At 41.0% G+C, this 24,558-nt stretch overlaps 1 protein-coding gene across 2 annotated transcripts in view; it reads left to right on the plus strand.

The window, feature by feature from the left end:
* grik2 (glutamate receptor, ionotropic, kainate 2) overlaps window positions 1–24,558 on the plus strand; it is a 181,664-nt gene that overhangs the window by 142,076 nt on the left and 15,030 nt on the right. For both annotated transcript variants that reach the window (XM_078287236.1, XM_078287237.1), the window contains exons 13-14: window positions 2,658–2,875; window positions 16,551–16,776. In XM_078287236.1, the coding sequence (XP_078143362.1) occupies window positions 2,658–2,875; window positions 16,551–16,776 (444 nt within the window). The remainder of the gene's footprint in view (window positions 1–2,657; window positions 2,876–16,550; window positions 16,777–24,558) is intronic.

Here is a 24,558-nt window from a genome sequence, read left to right on the forward strand (position 1 = left end):
TCGCAATACTGATGAATATGTATTTGTTTTTGTGCCTGTTATTGTGTTTTTTGTTCTTTGGTGTGGTTTGATGAATGGGCAAAGTGGGTGGCAAGTGGCCATTCTGGGTGACTTTGATGCGGTGGTTGAGCCATGTCTGACAGTGTGGCTGGCTGGTGGCTAATGAGAGGTCAAAGGAATACATAGATTTGGGGAGATTGTGCTGTTAGTCAACTTGGCTGTTAAGTGATGAGAACATAGACACCAAAATCATTCATGTGTTCCCAGTAGATTGTTGGCTCCAGTGCTCCATGCTAACACAAGGTAACAAACATGCTAACATGCTAACAAAAGGTTAATCCATGAATGCGTGAGACTACATAGACCTACTGTATAGCATATGTTAATTATTAAATGAACATCGGCAGGATAGCAGCGCAGGTGAATTATGAATATGAGATTCATATTTCATGCTGGGTATACATAAAACCTTTGGATTGGCTATGCGTGTACTGTGGGCTTGGGCTACGTTAGTTATGATAGTGTCATGTCATTAATAGCAGACGGCCATCTGTGATGATGCTGTAGCACCTAGGTACTCAATTCCTGCAGGTTTTTGTTCCTCTCTGGTGGTTGATGAGCTACACCTGGTGTGTATCTACCTGAAACCAGATGTGGCTCATTAACTATCAGGGAGGAACAAAAACCTGCAGGACACTCGGCCCTCAAGGACCGGAATTGAGTACCTAGGGAGTAGCAAATAAACTGTCCCAAATGGCCTCCACTTTCCCTCGCCCCCTCCTCTCCTCCCTTTCTGTTCCCCCACTCGTCTTCTTCAACTTACTTCCTGGTAGGAGAGGAGTGATAGTGAGGGAGGGGAGGAAAGGATGAGTGAAAAAGCTTTGGGATTTACCCTATTTTTGTATCTACACCGGTGGTTTTCAATCCTGGTCCTTGGGACCCACAGCCCTGCTTATTTTCATCATCATCAGGGACTACTTACACCTGGGATGCCAGGTGAATGCAATTAACTGCAATTAACTACCTGGTAGGATAGAAAACCAGCAGTACTCTGGGTCCCGACAACCAGGATTACTGAATCACAGATCTTTACAAAACTGCCAGACTTACCGTGCATTCAAGTGTTGGATTTATGAACACCTTCGTGTTCATATGTGAACCTAATAAATTTCATACAATAAAGCATAAAATGAACCACAAGTACAAATTCAAAAGACATGGATATTCCTCAATTTCCTGTGGTAATTACATTCATAATCCCCTGAAATAGCCGAAGACTGCTTGCTAGCTAGGCTATCGCTAGCTCGATTGTTAGGAGGCTGGCAATGTGTGTCAACAGTTGAGGAAACGTTCTCAAATTTTCTGACCATAAAGCACGTGAACACGAACTGTTCAATGGTCGAGACGTATTCCAGAATCAGAAAAAGGTACGACCCGACAATCACCTGAGTGCAGGGTTAGCCAAATATCATTTAAACGTACTTAGAGCTGGTCAAGGTTCTAATTTTCTTTCTTTTGAGATAATGCTAGTTGCTGCTATTACTTAACATTGTGTATACTAAAGTGTTAGCATGGAACCTATCACTCAACATAGTGTATGCTAAAGTGTTAGCATGGAGACTACTATCACTCAACATAGTGTATGCTAAGGTGTTAGGATGGAGCATCAGAGCCAATGATCTACTGGGGACATGTGGTGTCCAGTTTGGTGTCTATGTTCTCATCATTTAACAGGTAGGTTGACCAAAGGGACAATCTCCCAAAAACTTGATGTATTCCTGGGTGAGGCAGTAAAGAAGGGACTTAAGGAGGTGTCTGCTCCCCTCCATCCCCTCATTCCCTCTACATTGCTGTATCCATAGTGGAGGGCTAGAGCTCAAGTTGGCTGTCACTTCCTTCCCTGCTTGCTCTCTCTCCTAGACAGCTCACTCAGAGGACTGCAAGAAAGAAAGAAAGTTTGAGCCAAAGTGAGAGTGTAGATTGAGTCTCACAAAGAGAGTGGAGCACAGAGTTCTTAACCTCCTATCTTTCTGACACTTTAACGGCTTTGCCTCTGAGTGAATGTGCAAAATCCCCGCTTTCAATTGCTTAAGCCGCTTGAGTAGAATAGTCCTGATATAACCCAGGCCCACCTCTTTCACCCGGACAACAAACCTCTCTCTACCACTCTACCCACACACACATGCTCCTCCGCTCTGCATACATTCTGCATAATACTTGAATGAAACTGCTCACATCAACGAAAGCTATGTGTCCTTCAGTCCACCCTAGACCGATTGATTGATGCAGTATGTAAAGGGTGCAACTCTAACACATCAAATTCAGATTTTCACGTCAAAAGAGAAAAAAATTGAATAATCATCTTGAGAATATTATGCTGTAGAAAAGGCAGTGCAGTAAAGTCCAGAACACACAGTAAGTGTGAGTCACATTCCCACCATAGGAATAAATACACTTCAACAGGCCCAACCACGAGTGCTGCCCACTCTGTCCACAGTGTGTATGCGTGTGTGTTTGCGTGTGCGTATGTATGTGCGTTTCTGTCTGCGTGTGTGATCCAGACAGCGGATGCAGAGGCCTGGCCTGGCCAGGGTGCTGCTCCTCTCCAGCCCAGGACCAAGCTGGGCCTCACGCCTCCCTCTACTCCTCTCGTTCAGGCTCTGAGCTCATGCCGAAAGCCCTCTCCACCAGAATTGTAGGAGGTATCTGGTGGTTTTTCACCCTCATCATCATCTCCTCCTACACGGCTAACCTGGCAGCCTTCCTCACCGTGGAGAGGATGGAGTCACCCATCGACTCGGCCGACGACCTGGCCAAGCAGACCAAGATAGAGTACGGGGTGGTGGAGGACGGCTCCACCATGACCTTCTTTAAGGTTGGTTATTTTTAAGGCAGGCAGTTTCTGTGCCACATTGTCTGAAAAAAGATTTGCTTAAGAAACATCTTTTGTAGTGAGTACTTTAAGTATAATCTGTGACATTTTCATATAACTAAATGTCTGTTTTGCTACTCTAAAACCAATTGATATAACACAGTAGTGATTCAACCTACAGTATACCCACTTTAGGGTTTGACTAATATATTTGTACTTGTACTAATATTTAAACTGAAGTTGCCGATATTCAATATGTTTAAATGTGATCATTTTCATGCCAAAATTCCATGTATTCAGTGTTTCCCCCAGAATTGTATTCTTGTCAGGGTGGAAAAGCCTCTGAAACAGCATTTAGACCATCATGGGGCACTAAAACTCTCCATTGAAACCCAGACTAATGAAATTCTTAGGGTTAGCAGCTCTTTAAGGCAGTATGATCCACCACACCTATTCAATGGTAGAAGAAACATTACTAAGGGATACATTACTGCCTTTAAATGAAATGAATTAATTTACAAAAAACATAATTGGAACAATTCAATGAAGAAATAAAGAAAATTTCATTGTAGCATTTACATTTTTTATGTAGCTGTGAGGACCCTCCCATCATATCAGAGGTAGATGACTGGCTGATATCTGATATTTAATAAAGGGCCAATATCAACCCCATATATTGTTCTTTCATTAATCCAGTTCATCAAAACTTTATATTTGCTGTTCTAAACACTCTGGGGCGAATTCACAAAGAATGGATTGCGGCCGCTAATAGCACCATGAATTGCGTATCATTTGCAACCGCTATTTGCTCCGTCTCAAGGACCGATTCACAAAAGATATTGCGCTAATGATATGCCAGCGCAAACACGCCCATAACCTGTTGCAACTGAGTGCAATTTGCCCCTGTTTTGCGTCTGATTGCAATTATCAATGTGGCAAAGTATAAATGTTGCCTTAGCGCCAAGAACACAGTAGGCAGGACAATGGCAGAGAGAAAGAGAAAAATGAAATTTTTAGACCGCGAGCTGCAAGTCCTGACGGACGAGGTGCAAAGGTGTTCCTCAAAACTTCAGGCAAGAAATTTAACCGGGACTGCGAGAAACCATATTTGGGATTTAATATCCCAGTCTGTCAGTGCTGTTGGTGTTTCCAAACGCACACCTTCAGACTGCAAAAGAAGATGGCATGATTTGAAGCGGAGAACAAAGGAGAATGTAGGGGAGCTTTATTCATTTATTTTTCATGACACAATTGCATCCTGTCACTGCATCCTTTGTTTGTCATTGCATCTCACTGCATCCCAAAATAAACTAGAAGGGCACTCGGAGAGCGCAGTCCTCCGCCAAGGCCAATCCAGTCTTCTATGATATGCAAATGTACAAGTGCAACCAATATACGGATCCGCTCCAAAATGTAATGGGTTCTTCCTTGGCCCATGCTACACCCTTCCACGAAGTTTCATGAAAATCGGGCCAGTAGTTTTTCCGTAATCCTGCTGACAGACAAACAAACACACAAACAAACGGCACCGAAAACATAACCTCCTTGGCGGAGGTAGGCTAATAAATGAGTTTGAGCGGGGCTGTCCATGGTGCTGAATCTTTAGGCCAAAATAAGGCCCACTGTGCTGACTAGTGAGATAAGTGAAAATATTTTCAGAGTGAGAAATTGAGTTGTATTGATTGTTTGGTTGTACTGAATTATCTGCTTTTGTTTGTGAAGCAATCTGTGTTAAAGTTCTATAGTAATAATAATAATAATGTCAAAATATTATTTACAGACTGTATTTACAGACAATTTTATTTTTTAGGTCACACAAAGGTGGAATTGTTGCAGAGACATTTGCAAGGTCAATTCAATTCAATTCTCAGTTAAATCAACAAGTGATATTCTCCTTCGAAATATCCGCTCACGAGCACGCCTGGCATTACGACGCCTTCGCCTGGCTACAATCACTGCTGCCATGATCACTGGAAAGTCTGGGCGTGACACCCCTTATAAATGCGCTTCAGTTACCACCAACTCTCTGAAGACGCTAATAATTTCACTGTAACTGCGTGTGGCAATTAGCGCCGATCTTTGTGAATTGGACTGTTTTTGCAATGAGGCTCATTTGCATAGAAAGGGGTCAATTTTGCGCCAAATGTATGCATATTACCTAATTTAAATATGTGCAAATAGCACAGGAGCACCGAGACACTATTTGCGTGGCAGCGCAGTTAGCGGGGCATTTCACCCTTTGCGAGTGCTTTGTGAATTACACGGTTTCTTTTTGTCTTATTTGCACAGGTTTAGCGTCAGCAAAAGCCGCGCAATCCTTTTGTGAATTCGCCCCTCTGTGTCTGGTAGCACTTTCCTGAAAAAAATCCTCTGCCGCACAGGAAGTGTGTATTACGTTTCTGTATTGTTTGGAATAAGTAGAAGAAGAACTGGGTACTTAGCATGAGCAGTGATAGCCATCATGGCTGAACAGACAAAGAAAAGAGCGCCACCTACAGAAACTCAAACTGCATCGACAGAAAATCCAAGCAAAAAGACAAAGTCACAGTACTGGACACACTGTTTGATTGACAGGTGATCTGTGGGAAGTGCAGTGCAGAAACACCACAGCAATGAGCGCTGAGCATTAAAGATGGAGACCAAATAAAAAAGAAGAATCACATAGATGGATGTTTTATTTAGTTCTGTAACATAGTGTCATATGGCCAAATGTAGCTGCACCATTCTGCCAGTGAAATTGCCTGTAACCATCTAGCAGTAACAGCATGAATAGTGTTGCCTCTGCCAAGGCTGTCCTCAGTAATCCCTGCAGTGTAGGATCATATAGAATCCCCCTGCATATCAAGGATATTGTATTAATCCAGCCATGTTTAAGATCGCCATTACCCATGCAGAAGATCTCCTTGCTGTGCGTTCGATTGCTCTCTGCCGTTTGTCTCTTGTGTGTATGCCGATGCCAAACCGCTGCAATACCGTAGAATCCTAAAGCTTTACGATTTTGTTTTTCACACCTCATTTTCACCCATCTGGGCTTAAACACACATGCATTCACAGATACCGTTCACACACAAGCATATACTGGTGATTAATATGTTTACGTGTGCCTTGTGAGCGCGTAGCTTCTCACATATTTTCTTCTTCACCCACTCTCTCTCTTTTTCTCACACACACACACACACTGAAACATACACACACTGATTCATTAGCAAACCACTGCGGTGATAGTTGCACAGTCTCTTTATCATTTCACAATACAAATTACTGAAAACAACAGTTGGTGTGAGAACCAGCATATGCGCCTGTTAATCATCCTACCTATGCTGAGGTCCCTTTGCAACCATAATTTACTTTGCCAATACAGCCTCAGGTCAAACACTGTATATATCCTGGAATCATTTGTGCCACGTTATTGCTCAGGATTGTCTCTATATACCCTTTAGATTAAATGCAGCGTTATTACAAATAATACCAGTAATTATTAAGAAAGAAGAGCATACACAATAACTATGATAGCTGTACAAAAACTAACAATCACTGGCATTAACGATCCACTAACTACCAATTATTGGAATATGAGAAGACTCTACTATACAATTAATTTATTTATGGAGATGTGGAGATGTGTTCAAATACAAGTCAGAAGATCATTTTACAACTATGTTTACTACACATGCATTGTGCTAGAATGCCATTGACATACAATGGACCAGGCACCATATATAGCCAACTAATCTAACACACCATGAGAGTGACCCACCCAAATACAGACATACTGTAGGCTTACACAGGCTGTCAAAAGTTTGGGGACATCCGGTTTTCTTTATTTTTACTATTTTCCACATAGAATAATACTAAAGACATCAGAACTATGAAATAACACAAATGGAATTATGCAGTCACCAAAAAAGTGTTAAACAAATCAAAACTATGTTATATTTTAGATTCTTTAAAGTAGCCGCCCTTTGCCTTGATGGAAGGGCAAATTCCAAGCATTTAAGCATAAGCCTTTAGATCAAAATGGCTTTACGATCATGAAAAAGATGATCACCTTTAATTTATTGTACAACGTGGTTACTCCCTCATCCTTTATGTGTCTTGCTAAACCACAAAATCTGACTTGATTCAAGAAATGAAAATGCTGAGGATTGTACCAAAGATGAATTAAAGCTAATGTTGATCCACTGAATTTTATTGGCTCTTTCCTCTGTAATTACATGATGAAGATGCCATAAAGAACACTTAAAGAGTAACTAAACCCAACCAAATCTGTGTTGAAGCCTGACACCTAATGGTGAACAGGAGGGTACTGAACTGCCCATCTGCTATTGGCTGATCTTTGTGCCAGGTGACGTCACCTTCTATAGAGTACAACTGGTGGTGACATCACCTGGCACAAAGACCAGCCAATAGCAGATGGCCAGTTCAGTACCCTACTTTTCACCATTAGGGGTCAGGCTTCTGTGACTTCTGTGTATTTTTGTAGAAGAATGATGCAAAGTAGAGGTCTATTCTTGAGAGAAAGTAGTTATTGTATAACCACGATTCTCAGCGATCGATCAGCAGCTTGTGATAGAAAGGGCTAGCTTTTCCGTCTTTCCGTTTGTTTTTGTTTCCTGTAGCGTGTAGCATTTTGTTCTCATTTGTGTTTAAAGAGTATTAATGAACCCAAGCAAATGCAGAGGGCATTCGTCCTCCCCTGAATAAACATATTCTGTATATGCATCCTGTCTGCAGTCTAAAGAAGATACTGCTCTGATGATGGATGAGTGTTTTGATCGGACTTATCATCCGTCTCCACTGATTCAGTGCTGCACTCTCCTAGACGGTGTGTGAATGCATTACAATCATTATTCAACAGCAGGGGAAAAAAATACAAAATCCCTACTGTTTGGGTAATTATTGACTTATATTTATTCTGTAAAAATACATGTCTAATGGTGGCTAATTATGTAAATGTCTGCACAGGATAGTCTCTGAAGCATTGAATCATCTCACTCGTCTTTTCCTTGGTTTTGCAGCGGTGACACTCCCTATGGACTGTCGTTACAATAACACTGAATAATTCAATAAGCAAACACACTGCTGTCTCTCTCTTATTACCTAATAAAATCACGTCTTATTAAGGACCCTGGCAGTGCTGCGTTTTCACCTTGTGTGTGTAATCCGGCGGCGCCTGGCGCGATCTGCGGAAGAGACGCCGGCCCTTCACATGGTCGCGACTCCGAGCGAGATCTCTCCCAGTTGTACAGGGCCTGAATTGTTTTGCATTAGCCATAAGGCAAGAGGAATATCTCCAGAATAATGATTTAAGGGGGAAAGCAGACGAAGCTTATTGAGATGATGAGCTTGATACCTAGGAGAGGAGAGTGTGTTGGGGAGGGGGGGAGGCAGGGCAAACAAAAGAAATGGGATGAAGAATAAGTAGAATGTGAAAGGTACAATGATGAAAACATAGAACGCAAATTACATTACAATTAAGTTCAGTATCATAGTATCCAATATCTCATTCAGAATTCCAAATAAATAAGGATTCCTTCCCTCTTTCCCACGCCTTGGAGATATATTGGACAGCGTCAAAGTCATAGTTTCTCAATAAATCACAATGAATTAGCTTATCACACAACTTAATTCTCAAATCATTATATAAACTACATTTACATTTTGCATTTTAGGCATTTGAGTGATACTCTCATGCAGAAAAACTTCCATAAAAAACAAGGAAGCTAAGTGCTCAAGGGGAGAAAAGGTCAGGAGGACAAAGATGGGAGGTGTTACATGTAGCATTTTTAAACATCAATATATCATTGACAAATTAATTGTGCTTCCTTGGAATAATTACCATAAACAAATGAGACCATGGACAAGATGATTGGTTGCCTCTATCTCACACCAGTGGTATTGTTAGTGCTAGTTTTTCTCAAAAGTAAGACTACATTTCCCATAAACCCCCATTATTTCCTGCCCCCCTCTCCCCGTCTCTGCTATCTTTGCCCTCTCCCTGTTTTGTGCCGTAAAGCAATCCAGCAGATTTCCCGCCAACCTGGTGGCACACAATGTAAAATGCAACGTAGAGGCTGCCAGTTGCCCATTGTCAAATGTTTCATTTTACGTTTCATTTAGAATTATACTAATGTCTCAAAATGAATGCAATAATGATTTGATGTTGAAATGCTACATGCGGCACCTTTAAGACCAAAATACAAAATAGTACAAAATGGCCAAAGTGTCCCAGGACACTTCTCTCTTCCCTTTTGTGCTTGCTTTGCTTTGAAGCATCTTAATGTCCTAATCCTAATCTATCACATATTTCATACAGACCCCATTCAGAAAGTATTGTGATCAAGCAGAGATTCCTGCGTCTGCTCTTTTAGGCATTTTAGTCTGTTTGTGTGTGTGTGTGTGTGTGTGTGTGTGTGTGTTCCCTTCACACCGCCCTGCCATCAAACCCATCAAAAGCTTTTTTGCTGACGGAAGCACAGCCATTCTCACCTGAAGCCCTCCTGCCCTTTATAACTCTTTCTGTCCGTCCGTTCGTGGAACTGTCTGTATTTCTCTCTTTCACGTTTAACAAGCCCCAAACTGGCGTCATCGCTTTTTTTAAACCGGTTGTTTGCAGATTTCAAGTGTTAGATTTAATCTGGTGGCCCCTTCTCTCCCTCCCTCACCCTGCCCTCTGTCTCTATTTCTCTTTCAAAGCCCCCCCTCATCACAAATCTCTGGGTTTCCATATTATCGAAGGGGGAGATTACTGAACTCCTGGCGGCTTCTGGTTGTCAGCAGTGAGTTCAGAGAAAGTAGAGGAGTTGCATTAGCATAAAAACACTGGTGCTTTTCAGGGTGGAAGCTTGCCGAATATTAAGACGGGAAGCCAGGAGAAATTACAGTTTGGTTTTGAAATTTTCCCCTTGCTTTACTTGCAAGAGTCGCGTAGCAAACATGTCCCTGGATGCTTCGTCCCTCCTAAGTTTCATCAAAATTGTGATGTAGCAGTTATGGCCTTTCAGAGTTTGAAATTGTGACTTTTAATTAGCATCTGCATCAGGCCTGTTAGGGTTTTTACACAACCAGAACACAGTAGGCTTGGGCTGAATATCGCAATATTTTGTGGAAAAAAACCTGGAAATCCCGCGCAATAATATCATACATCGCAATATTTTGGCAGGACAGTATCGCGATATTAAATTACGGCCTAGAACACAGTGCCAAAATGCATCATCCCCACATCGCTACAATGAAGTTGTCATTTTGACATTCGAGTGCTGCTCGAAGCTGATTGGCTTTCCCCCCACAGGTGAATTTCTTGCTCAAAAAATTTCTACTTGAGCGAATGCCTCTTCATGTCAGTCTGCACTGCCTAGAGCGAAGTTGCATCCATCTCACTCTGTTCACCTCCTTCCATTGACTTTGCATACAATCGCACCACCTCTATATAATACGTTTAAACATATTATTTTCTTCGTTCCATTGGCATAAGTTTCCTCCGACCGGATTTTGGTGTTACACTTGTTCAAACTGAAAGGTTTAACAAACATCAAGAAAGCGATTCACTTAAAAACAATTCAGCAACATGACTAGTTTTTTATATATTGTCAGAATCTGCTTTGTTTGCGTTTGTTTATGTGCTAGAAGTGTGATTTTGAGACCTGTTTTGCGTACATATTTTAATTTGTTTTTTCTTTGTCTCAGTATGTTCTGATGTTATTTTGCACACCCTCATAATGCTGTAACTCATATTTGTCATACTTTTCGTTCATACATTTTTATGTAACATGTAGTGGAAATTTTTTTCCTTTGCTTTATCCTATTACTATTTGCTGATAGTAGATAAATACATAGACAAAAATTAATGTCTGCTCTTCTGCTGTTACAGTCAAGTTCCTCGTAGGACGAACTGACAAAGCAACAAACGTGAGGTGATTCTGAGTGCGATTTGGTTTTCTTTTTATAGCCGCCTGTGTTTAGTGTCAACAGTGTATCGTAAACAATATCTATCAAATTTGGCGTGAGAGAATGCTTCATGAAAAGGAAGTTGTTGTTTGTGCTGACAGAAGCGCGCGCTATTTTCCTCCGCTATCTGGATTCCTTTGATTACGGCCCTTTGAAAAATATGCAAAACACTTTGGCAAGCAGCGAGCAAGGAGTCTTGACAAGCGGAACAACAGAGTCTGTGTTGGGGGAGTTGGGGGCTTTACACACACATACACACATACACACATACATACAGTACATGTACATGAACTCACATGTACAAACATACAAATGCGCACAAACACATACACAAAGAGATGCAAACACATACATATAGGAACACATACACATACAAAGACAGTGATCACACACAGCACGCATGAACACACACATATACAGACACATACATGCGCATAAACAAACACAAAGATGCACACAAACACATACACACATATGCACCACACACACACACATAAACACACACTTAAATGAAGACATGATCTCATACATGCACGCAAGCAACAAACACATACTCACACACACACACACACACACACACATATGAACACATGTACATACATCCATACACATATATATGAACACACATACCCACAGAATATGTGAAAATATGTGAAATTATGTGCACATACCGTATGCACATGCTGTACTTTATACTTTCACTTCATTAAGTTGTGCTTAATTATTGAGCTGACTATTCTGAGATACTGTGTCATATCGATCTTGTACAGTATTATGGGATGTGGAATCTTACATTTAAGCCTGAAGCATGGTCTTCCTCTCTTTGAAACTCTCCACTCAGATGTGTGCACGTGAAATCTAAAAATCCATATCCATGCCCATGAATTTATTGTTGATTATAGTGTTAATCCTTAATCCATTTTATTTGATTTTGTTGACATCTTTGGCGCTAATGCTACGTTCAAGTCACGTCGGATTTACCGTAAATATGAGCTGCCGACTGGGAAAAAAACATTCAGCCTCCTAACTCACCAATTGTGGTAATGTGTCTGTTCAGCCATGGTGGCTATTGCTGCTCATGCTAATTACCCAGTTCTTCTTCTGTTTATTCTAAATAAACCGTAAATGTAAAACGCATCACTTCCTGTGTGCCAGAGGATTTGTCCCAGGAAAGACCTACCAGATACCGGGTGTTTAGAACAGCAAATGTAAAAGCTTTCATGAACTGGATATAGGTTGAATCACTGTTGGGTTACGTCAATTGGTGATAGAGAGGAGCAAAACAGACATGTATTTACATGAAAACACAGCAGATTCTTACTTTAAAGGTGGTAATGTGGTATTAAAACAGTACATGTCTTGCTCCCTCACGATGCAGAAATAATAACCTTAATAACAGTTGGATAATGTGGCCTTGAAACATGAAGCAACTGTGAAAAGGTTTACAGTGACGCTCACAAATCTCTCTCCCAGGACCATCCAGTAGCCTTCCCTCTTCCTGATGAATACTGTGCGCTAATTACAGTCCGTAACAAGATGATTGTAAAACGATGATGTGTTCTTGAAGTATTTCATTTTACAGACCGGGGATGATTACTGCAAGCTTTTGTGTCTTGATCCCCCAAGGTTCCCCCTCGGAGCCCAACTTTGGTTTGATTGGTTATTTTGTCGACTCTGCAGCATTGGCCTGAACATAGGCTCCATAGTTATTGTAAGCTGTTACCTGTTCAATGCGTTTCAGGACTTTGCTGACCGTGCCCCCCCCCCCCCCCCCCCCCTCCCCCCTCTTCCGTGCACAACTCAGAGGAGCGTAGAGGAGAGAACAATTCATTTCTTGTTTTCGGGAACGTGAAGTTGAACTTTCTGTGGAATTTTAGCGGCGTCCAGAGGGGATTTCTTGTAGTTCCGAAGTTGACTTTTGGTTGTTTTAAATGTGGTGTGTTTGGTTTGTGCATAAAATACAAACTGAGCAGAACGCTGTGTCAAGACCTTGGCCTCTGAATGGTTATTACAGCGACTTCACTGCTTTGATAGCTAGAAAACACACACACATACTGTATATGTCGAGTGGGTGGACAAAACAGCAGAAAAAAACATGAAAAAGGACTTTAACTTTGAAGTAACTAAATCACAATTACAAAGGCAGGTTAGGACAGTCAGAAAGTTGAATGCTAAGTAGCAGTATGTGTCAGCTTTAAAAGAGCTCTGACCATCATCACTTTTATATGGGTGTTTTCAAAGCAACATGAGGCAACTATAACAGTTACAATAAGGCTAAATAGTCGGTGACTGAATTGCAGGAGCATCGATCACAAAAACTGCAAAAAAAAAATCTGGAAAAAACATGCTAAATATAGACAATTGACAATTTGATTTTTGCACAGCAGGTCTATTTCCATCTATACACAAGAATCAATAAGCATGTATTTGTGTTTTCAGTTGCAGCAGGCCTACATATGTGTGCATTTATGATAAAAATCATTTCTAGATAGAATAGTTGGAGTTGAATATTGTGGTGGAGGAAGCTGCCCTTCTGTCAAAATATTGAGGTGTGCACCAAGCTGACCGACATTTCTATAGAGGACTTGAATGGTCAGCCAATTGAAACAAACAGCTAGACTTACAAGAATACTTTAGGTAGATGTGCCAGATATGGTTTTGTCCATTAGTTTACCTCCCATCAGCCCACATATTGTGTACTGAACTTTCCCTTGCTGCTGACTACATTAAAATAAATTGGCATTGTGACTTATCTAGATTCATTGGTGCAGACTAGACTACACCACTAGGTTCAACTGATATGGATTTTTGAAGTCTGATACTGATATTCGATATTCAATATCTTTAAATCTGACCATTTTCATGCCAAATAATAAAAAAAAAAAGCAGTGTTTCAAAGAGAATTTGATTCTTGTCAGGGTGGAAAAGCCTCGGAAACAGCATTTAGACCATCATGGGACACTAAAACTCTCCACTAAAAGCCAGACTAATGCCAGTATCTGCAAACCAATAGTTCAATCTAACCCTACTGTTTCGTATTGACTGTCCCTTTTTGGGTACATCGTCCAATCAACATTATTTAACCATCAGCTTTGTGAGTGTACAGTAGTTTTGGAGTTTTGTGGTTAAAAATAGTGGGGTTAAAAAGATTCTGTTATAAGGTTATGCTTGGTGACTTAAAGTAACTGACACTAGGGTTGTGAAAAAGTCCGATAAGCACTCGCCGACCAATTTGTATGATCAGTTACAGTCTTTTACTGGGTGTGAAGCATCTGAAAAAGTGAATTCAAGCACAAATCAATTTAAAGCGTTGGTCATAATGCAGTTGAGGAATGATGTACTGTACAGTTCAGAGATGTGACTAAGTGGGGTTATGTGTATTGTATTGCGTTAGACCAATATATTTGTCGACAAATGGGGCCGATACTGGTCTTTTGCTAAAAATCGCAGACATGTCTTCCACCTCTGTTATGATGGATATGATGTAGCTTGATTGATTCCATATTTATTGTAGAATTGATCAATACTACACTGGTTTTCGTGTTTTAGTGTCCCATGGTCCAAATGCTGTTTCAGAGGCACAATTCTGGTGGAAACAATACTAATTGTTGAGTGAATATTATTTTTGGGGGAATATTTGGCATGAAAATTATAAAATTTAAATATATTAAATATTGGCACAAAATATCGGGTATCAGCAAAAATATCGGTATTGGTGTTGGCCTTCAAAAACCCATATGGGTTGAACCCTGGTATCGTATATATGTACTGCATATGTACAGTATACGTACTGTATATGTAAATGTATATGTACAATATATGTATATGTACTGTATATGTATATGTATAGTATATTTCTATGTACAGTATATGTATATGTATATGTGCAGTATATGTATATGTGCAGTATATGTACAGTATATGTATATGAATATGTACAGTATACGTATATGTACTGTATATGCATATGTACAGTATATGATATGTACATGTACAGTATAAGTATATGTATATGTACTGTATATGTATATATATATATATATATATATATATATATATATGTATATGTATACTTGTGGACTAAAGGATCAGACACCAGATCATCTCAGTCTTGATTGGAGCATAGTGTAAGCAACTCCCATGTAATGTGACACAAACCAGTTAATATACCGCATGAAGATTCACAGTAATGGAGAGTATTACTCACTCACCATGTTGACCTGATTAGGGTTGACAGTGGTTTCGCTGCCTCTTTTCTCCTCATCGCCCCACATCATTCACTTGTGGTTAAAAACCAAACCGAGTGTCTTTTCGCTCTTGTGTTGGAATCTCACGATAAGCTTGTTGTGTGGTGTGGTGTTTTTTCTCTGCAAAGCGATTGTGTTTTTAGGTAGGCACACACACAGCACACGCCTGAAATCCTTTGGACAGATCTGGATGCAGGAGTAGATTGTATAGCATCGCTAATCTTGGGCCACTTCAATATGATCAAAGGATTAGCCGGCGCTCTGTACTAATCAGCCCCGGCTTCTAGCAGAGTCTCTGAAAACGAGGACGTGATTCTTCGACGGAGATGAAAACTTTATCAGGCAGGTGATGACTTGAGAGGATCAGACAGCGAAGAGTGTTCTTTTGGACCTGATATTTTTTGTAATTACGAAAGAAGCTAGAATCTCCTGATTCAGTTCATCCACACAAAAACGATGTGACACATTCACGGATTTATTTTGCTATTTTGGTTTGACAGCTATTCATAGTATGTACCCGCTGCTTTTTTTCCCAAGATCTCTCATATGGTTTTAGTGTAATCAGCACTGGATCCCTGCGCGGAGGCTGAGGGAAGCCCACCTCGGCTCTCTGCCTGACTCGGGAGTGTAGGTGGTTATCTGACTCTCCGTGTATTCACAGCCACTGCTCTCGACTTATCAGCAGTCTGAAGCTTGCATGCTCAATCGCCTGATTTGTCAAGGGTGACTCCGAAAGATTCTGATAGGCACTTCGCAAATCACCCAGTTGATCTAAAATATCGACCAGCCACAAAAAGCCATTACACACAATAATGGCGGGCAGGACCTTGAAGATGTGACTTAATTAGGTTTCAAATGCCTTCAAATCTGCTCCCTTGGAGAGTAATGCACCCTTGGATTTTTCTCTGAGATTACAGGTGTAGAAAGTGAAGCGCACAACTAGTGACAGCACGACTGCTGCGACTGCTTATAGGCGATAGCAGCAGCACAGATAGCAGAGATGGACAATCATACAAAATCACACTATTGCTGCTGTTTAGCATGCTGTTCTGGTTCAATCCATATTCTCCTCACAAGAGATATTGACTGAGCCAGAGAGAAGACAGCACTGCTAGAAGCGCACAAAGTTTTGGGTGAAGTAAATGACATGTTTTCCTAATGAAATTTAGAAAATAATTGAATGTAAATGGGTTGATAGACTTGTGTGCATTGCCAGTATTTCAATGAGCGATGTGAGCGCTCTGCCTGTCTTTGTTTCCCTCAGCGTCTCACAATTCAAGCTCACGGAAACCCTGTTTTTCCTTTCTCCTGTCATAGCTGACTATAAATAATTCCTCATTAACCCTCAACCTCAAGCTCGACATTTGCCAAAATATGGCACATAGCCTTTAAAATGAATAAATGAAACAAAAGTGAAGGTGCCGCGCTGTTTCCTTTTCAAAGTGCTTTCCTCACTGACAGTGTCATCCTGTGTCTCCCGGTAGAAAACCAAGATCTCCACGTACGATAAGATGTGGGAGTTCATGAGCAGTCGGAGGCACTCGGTGATGGTGAAGAACGTGGACGAGGGCATTCACCGCGTGCTCACCTCGGACTACGCGTTCCTCATGGAGTCCACCACCATCGAGTTTGTCACGCAGCGCAACTGCAATCTCACCCAGATCGGAGGCCTCATCGACTCCAAAGCCTACGGAGTGGGCACCCCCATGGGTACGTATGCTAGCTATCATCACAATACACCAACTCAATGTATTGTAACTCAATGTTCATATTTTGTGATTAAATATTATAACATCTTAAAGAGTAACCAAACCCCACCAAAATCTGTGCTGAAGCCTGACACCTAATGGTGAAAAGTAGGGTACTGAACTGGTCATCTGCTATTGGCTGGTGTTTGTGCCAGGTGATGTCACCTTCTATAGAGTACAACAGGTGGTGACATCACCTGGCACAAAGACCAGCCAATAGCAGATGAGCTGTGCAGTACCCACTTCACTTGTCAGGCTTCACCACAAATCTGACCCTTCACACAGATGATTCACACTGTGTAAAAGGTACCTAGTACCAAAGATCAGCCAATAGCAGATGGCCAGTTCAGTATCCTTTAAATCATATATGTAGAATATATAAATAATCTTATCTATAGAAAAATGCACATAACTAACGTTAAAGACATGTCAGGATTCTCGTTCCATCAGTTTAACTTGTTTGATAAAACTGACTTGGCAAGCTGCCAAAAGGTGCTAATTAATGAAATATAAAAAAAAGAAACACCCTGTAATATATGACTGCAAATTAGAAATGTATCAAAAAAACACAGACATACCTATACCTATACCCACAAAAACAGCTGTACTGGTCTCTGTTGACGCTCCTTGATTTCAACTATTTCAAAATAGTTGGTGCGTATTACAGTGTGCACATCTGATGCATTCCAGTGCATTCCAGGCTTTACTGTTTGATACCCATACATCTACTTAACATGTTGAAATTCACAGCTGCATATATTTATATAACCCAGTTGTTTATATTGTATTTTTTCTGCTTGTTTTTTTCCCCTCTATTTTCTATTTTTGTGCTTATATTCTATTTTCCTTTTTTTCCCTGCTATGTTCTATTACTTTTGACCCAATTTCCCCACGGGGATCACTGAGGTGTCATTTTATCTTCTATTTTGTTCAAGACATTTTAATGTAAACACATGATACTCACATACCGTAATATACATTTAATATGTCTCTGAAGTTGCTATTCACACATGCATAAATCAAGGATCAGGTTTACTGTTGCTATGAAATGCATGGCAATAATATTGCTAGCAAACTAGATAATATGGTAATATTGTCTTCAGTTGTAACCAGTGATGTCATGGTAAATAAAAAGGAGGGTAAACCATGACTTTTGGACAGAGATAAGGCAATAAGGCAATCATAAGGCATAAGACTGTTTATAACTTTATTTGTAAACTTCTATCTTCTATATAACTTACATGAGAGTAAGTTATATAGTATATATACATATTATGTATATTATGAATTTAGGTCCTGAAGATTTACATAAGGCTAAAAAGCTGTGTAAACTGGGTTTAGGTGGGTTTACCCTCCACTGCATCCCTGACTGTAACCCACACAGAGGGGGAAACCCTGCGGCCACAGCCAGCCAGGAGAAGAATAGCGAGCTATGTAGCATCAATAACAGACTGAATAGGGAGGGTGGCACCTTGCATGTCGCGCGGAGGTACAACATTTGATTACGGAGCTCAGTGGCAGATTGTCATAATCCTGTTACAAATGCAGCCTCCAGCAACTGCAACTGCAAATGAAAAGAAGAAAAAAACAAAAATGGTTAAGTACCTGAGTTAAGAGAGGCAGAATCACTCAGAGGCACGGCTGGCAGACAACTTAACACAATGACCTCATGCAAAGGCTGCTCTTATCCCGTATCGCATTCATTCACATACGGGAGGGATTGTAAGATCGTTGCTGCAGTGTTTGTGCCTCTCGGAAAACGGGGAGCTTTTGAACAACATGTTCTCTGTGAATGCCAGCTGAACAAAGCTTGAAAGCACTGGTTACTTGAAAGATGGGTCCTGTCGCTGTGAAGGATGCTTCGGACTTTCTTTTTTTTTTTGCCTGCCTGGAAAGTATTAGAAACATGGAATAAAATGGAAGATATTTAGTTTTGACCAATATATTCGGGTTGCCAATATATAATATTAAGCCAACATAGCTGATTAGTGTCCTGATACAGTCTGTAAAACCTGCAGTGACATTTTATTTTCTTTGCACAATTTACTTATTCCTTTAATTGTTCCATTATGTTTTATGTGAATTAATTCTTCATTTAAACTCAGTGATGCATCCCTTAGTAGTGTTTCCCCCCACCGTTGAATAGGTGTGGTGGGTCACCCTGCTTTAAAGTGCTGCTAGCACTAAAATAATTTCATTAGTCTGGCTTTCAATGGAGAGATTTACTGTCCCGTGATGGTCTAAATCAGTGATTCTCAACCTTTTTCATATCAAGGACCCCTAATTTAGTCCACATTAGGGCCACGGACCCCCATTTGATGAGATTTTGTGTCTCGGACCCAAATCTGAGAATATTTGTATTGTTAGATATGATTTTGTCCAGAATTCCATGACTATCTGTATTGTAGGTAGAGAGATAACAGTGAAACTATGATCAAAACAGTCATTCTTCTACATTCTCTAATTGTGTTAACTTCTTGTAAATGAAATAATGGTGAAGTTTAACAATTCATCAATTTGCTGGGGACCCCCTGGAACCCCCTCAAGGACCTCTGGTGGTCCCCGGACCCCCACGTTGAGAACCACTGGTCTAAATGATGTTTCAGTGGCGTTTTCCACCCTGTTAAAAATACAATTCTGGGGGAAACTCGGACTACTGACTTTGGCCTGAAAATGGTCAAATTTTAAATTCGGTTGATTCTGAGTTGATTCTGAAAATATCGGTATCGGCCTTCAAAAAGCCATATGTTTGGAACCCTAGATGATATAACTGTATACTCTTGACAAATCAGATAAATGTCCTTTGGGACACGGAGGCTTGGCAAGGTCGTTTGCTGCTGTTTGTGTATGCCCCGCCGGTCAGCCAGAGAAGGTAATTTGAGTGACTGTTTTGCTGTGTGTGAAAACAGTGGAGGTAGGCTATATTTGCTCTGGGTGATTGCATTTCCTGATGTGTTCCTTATGAATGTTTGCTATGTGCGTGCGCATATGTGTGTGTGTGTGTGTGTGTGTGTGTGTGTGTGTGTGTGTGTGTGCCTGCCCGTGTGTTTGTGCATGCGTGTCCGTTTGTACATGTTTCTATGTGTGGGTGACTACTTGCTGCAAAACTTGCATCACCCTGTTGTGCATGGTATAGGTGTGTTTGTGTTTTCTGATGAATGCATCCATATTACGCCTGTGCGCGCATGTGTGTACGTGTGCATCAACGAAAGACGGAGAGAGAGCGAAGGAAATGAGGGAAAAGTGAGTGCTTGTCTGTGGCAGGTTGTGCACCACACACAGATTGTCCATGCTGGAAAAAAAGGCGGGTGTTTAGCATCATTACTCCCTTGTGGCCCATTCACATGCGGTCAGAACAAGGCATTTAAATTGCTAATCCTACCCTTTTAGTACCCTTTACCATATGCAGCCTGTATTCCCATATAGCCGGGCCATTTAACATATATCTCATTGACTTTAACAGAGAGTAGTTGTCAGGCTGCATTAGTACCTGGGCCTTGATAGCGCCGCACCACTCAGCTCTCAGTCCCATTGGCAGCTCTCTCGGCTCTGTAATGGACGGACTTAGCTCGCCTCCCAGCTATTAGCCATAGCTCATTCTAATGGAATGTTTACTACATGAAACCCTCCAATGGCAAATCCTGTTGATTCTCAGTATAGCACTTACAGGGGTATCGTAGAACCAAGATGTATCTGGTGTGTATCAGGGGAAGTTTATTAGTCCCTCTCGTATCAGGAGAAGTTAGCTAGTTCCTTTTTAGTCCCTTTTTTAAGGTCTTTTTGTGTATTGGGGATTTGTTTAGGGGCACGTACTTTAAAATAGTTTTTGTAATAGTTTTCCAAAATAATATGCAATATTTTTCTGGAATCACTCTTTTCTGACTGATTGTTGTGCAAGAGGCTCCGAATGCATCTATGCTTCGGTTTTGAACAGGCAAATCATATATTTTTTGCTCTTTTGGTATTGTCTTTCATCATGTTAACGTCATTTTCATGAGTTAACATAGCTAGCTAACAAGCGCTAATGAGGTAGCAATAATAAAAAATAAACAGAAAGAGTTTACTTTCAAGCTTTACCATTGACAATGATCAACAATGGATGCAACCATTCTACAAGCATCGTTGTTGAGATGTTTATTCAGTCTTTCAAACAAAAGAGCTTGGAAGCTAGAATGGCGCGACGTTTTAAATGGGCCATGCTAGGGCCATACAAGTGATATGCCCTGCTCTATCTCAATGCTAAAAAACTAAAAATCAGCATTTTCTGTGGTCACTTTTTCTGTGTTCTGATAATTTATGTGAAATGTATATGGTGTAAATAATTTGTTGTTACCTTTTCACAGTTATCAAAGAACTGCATCATCATTAAAATGTTTTTTTTTCTGGAAGTTGCAAAATGCTAACAAGCTAGCAAACTTCCGTGCTAACTTCCGTTCAAGAGAGCAGTCATGTTAGCATTGAGACTTCAAGAAAAAAACATTGTAATGATCCTGCTGTTGTTTGACAACTGTGAAAAGGTAACGACAAATTATTTACACCATATACATTTCACATAAATTAGAATACAGAAAAAACAACCACAGAAAATGTTGATTTACTGTTTTGCTCATAGAAATTACGGCTTCACATTTGTACCGCACTTTACAGGCGTGACCTTTTTGCCGCGTCGTCACCATTCAGAAATCTGACTGGCTGTTGAAGGCTGATGACCATGAACAGTTCAGCCGTGGCAACAAGTTGACCATCCACACATCGGCCAAGTTTCCCTATTTGCTCAGCTCTATAGGAAATGAGTGGACTTTTGGAGATGTGTTGATCTTGTTGCTCAAAATGTGAGTGCACATTTAGTTCTTTTATTACTTTTTTAAAGGCAGTTTTTTTTTGCATTTTTTGCTCTATTGGACAGCCTATAGTGGAGAGACATAAGTCCCAAACCCAGTGTTTGTGTGTGTTTTCATGTTTGTCTGTGGTATTTACAGTATGTGTGTATTTCCAATAGGCCTCTACCCTAGGGAGGTCATTAAATGGAGTCATGGCCAGTACCATATCACCCACCATCACAGGTTTTATTTACCCAGGTTGCACTGCCAGCTTGTGAAACAACTGCTACTTCTTCTGCCCGGACTGTATCTCAGGAGGCTCTGCGTTACTCCTCCTCCTCCCCCTCTCTTTGTCTCTCCCCGATGACTATCAATCTTCATTTAGCTTCATTAGGCTGCATTAATCATATGCGGTAAGGGGAAGTGCCTCCACTGCTTGTCAGCGGGCTGCCGTCCTCCCAGTCGCCGCTGCCGTTGCCCGGCAGGTTCGTTCAGCTCTGCCTCGTAAACAGGAAGAGAGTCCATCCTGAATGGATTTCTGGGAGATGGAAGATCTCCAAAGCCATGACCTGCAGCAGCTACCCCCCCACTACCCCACCTCCCCATCACTGTCTGGGATCTGCGTGATAGAGAGAGAGGAGGTGAAGGTAGAAAGAAAGGATATTAGATGGGGGACCTTGCACAGAATGAAGATTCAGCAGGGGCATCAATTCCGTTCAAAGTCCCTGCATCGGACATAATTTACTGTCAAAACTTCCAAACTCATATCAACTAAATTTCAGGGGACAAGTGGAGCAGTGACTGATGACTGACAAGGTAGATATTATTTGCTCAGTGTGATAAATTACTAGATGTAGGTCACCAAACTATCCGTTTAGAGGGAACATTGGTCCTGCTGCTCCGTTGATGGGATTTTACTTTTAGCCTCCAAATAGATTCCTGGGGATTTTTGCTTGATCTTATGCTCTCCATTATAATGATTAAAACTACAAGATCAAAATTTGTACTCACTTAGGCTATAAGGTATGGAAAGTGCCACACCTTGACATACCCAATTGACGGCCATTCGATTTAGCCTCGAAGCGAGCGCGAACTTAAGTTCACCGGAGTATCTGAGCGCCGACAGGAACCCAAGACAAGAGCTTGCCTCGTACATTCATAATACAGCATTTATAAGGCTTCCCATTTATCTGAGTCCCCAGAAAGTAATCATTTTAAACACTTACACACATTTATTTGCTTTCCTTTGTGTTTGTCCCTAGACTTAACATGCAAAACAAATCTCTAGATGTATTACAAAGAAGGAGAACAGAATTGCTCTTGCTGCGCTAAAAATACACATGTTCAGAGTGCCAGGCGTTGCAGCACATTTGAATTTCTAGGCTTATTTTTATTTTTTATTTTTTTTCTCGTCGAGAGACAATGCATTAGGGATCGGTGTGCTATTACTCCGCTTTGATCCGGTAGATTACAGCTATGTGTCTTATTCCGGATTCACCATGGCCTGTCACTTCGCTCTCCACTCTTCCCTGAATTGGAGGATTAAGCCCTTCTCTTATGGGTACACATGCTGAGAAGGCTTGTTTTTCAGCTCGCAAATTAACATATTCTGTTTATCACCGAGAAAACACAACATTCCCCCCCATCTCTCACCCAGCCAGACTCAAGAGAAATTTCTCACCACAGTTTCATTCCCAGTAACACCAGTGAGACGCCACCTACAGTACAGTAAGCCTTGTTGTGCAACTCAGTGTGCGCGGCACTGTGGGCGACGTTCACACTGCAGCTTAAAGTGTCCCAATTCTGATGAATTCTTTTCTAATCAGTGTGAACATTTTTTCTAATTTCAATCTCCACCACTTGCATGCGACCTACATGCGACTTGTATTTGAACGCTCAAATCGGAATTTGTCAGCTTTGCCACGACAATAAGTAAACCTTTCTTCATTCACCTGAGGTAGTTGTCATAATTTTGGGTTAGCATGGAGGACAACGAGACACAACAATGGAAAGAAACCAAAATAACTGACTTTACTGGCAATTGGAGAGACGCCTCAATTCAGTCCAAACTCAAAGGCTCATACCATAACTGAAATATGTTGTAACTGCTGTCAGTTCAGTTCAGTTTTTGGGTGTCGGGTATGGGTAACATCCTAGAATAGAATAGAATAGAATAGAATAGAATAGAATAGAATAGAATATGAATATGTCATCCAAAAACATCTGATGTGAGCAGCAATTCAGAATTGAGCGTGAAGGCCAGTGGTGTGAATGCAGCCTTAGAGTATCACAGAAGAGGCCAGCCTCACTGGTGCATTATGTAGCTGGAGGATCTGGTAAACAGTACATTCAGTATGAAGCCATATATAGAAACCATATATCTTTTAAAACCTAATGTGATATCCATTAACTTGGGCTACAGTATTCCAGTCAAGTGAATTTTTCACAGGGCAACAGATTGCATGGTACACCGATTGTGTTCACTTTGCTAGTGTGAATGTGGGTCATTACACCAGCCAAAGACCTGGCTGGCACAGTGCGGTATCAGCTCTTTACTGTATGAGAAAACTCTCATGTTCAACCTCTCTCATGATATTATGGTCGAGGTCTTTTCATTTGTTTTGATCCAGCGGAGTTGGCCGAGTTTCAAGGCCGCCTGTTCCTCTGGCTGACCGAGTGAGTTATCTGACACACTTTGGCTGTTGTTCCACTACGGAGCTGAAGGGAAGGTATTTAGATGGAAATGAATAACGAGACCGGAGCATGTTGCACAATTGCCATCACCATGGTGATAGATGCTTTTGAAACGAGCTGGCCCGGCCGTTCTGAAATAAGGAGTCAGATACCAGAAGCCCTTGGGCAGAGATGAAGGACGTAAGAGATGTAAAGTATTTGAACGTGGCTTCGTGACTGCAGCCACACCG

This window comes from Centroberyx gerrardi, chromosome 12, assembly GCF_048128805.1.
Source record: "Centroberyx gerrardi isolate f3 chromosome 12, fCenGer3.hap1.cur.20231027, whole genome shotgun sequence".
Lineage (NCBI taxonomy): Eukaryota > Metazoa > Chordata > Actinopteri > Beryciformes > Berycidae > Centroberyx > Centroberyx gerrardi.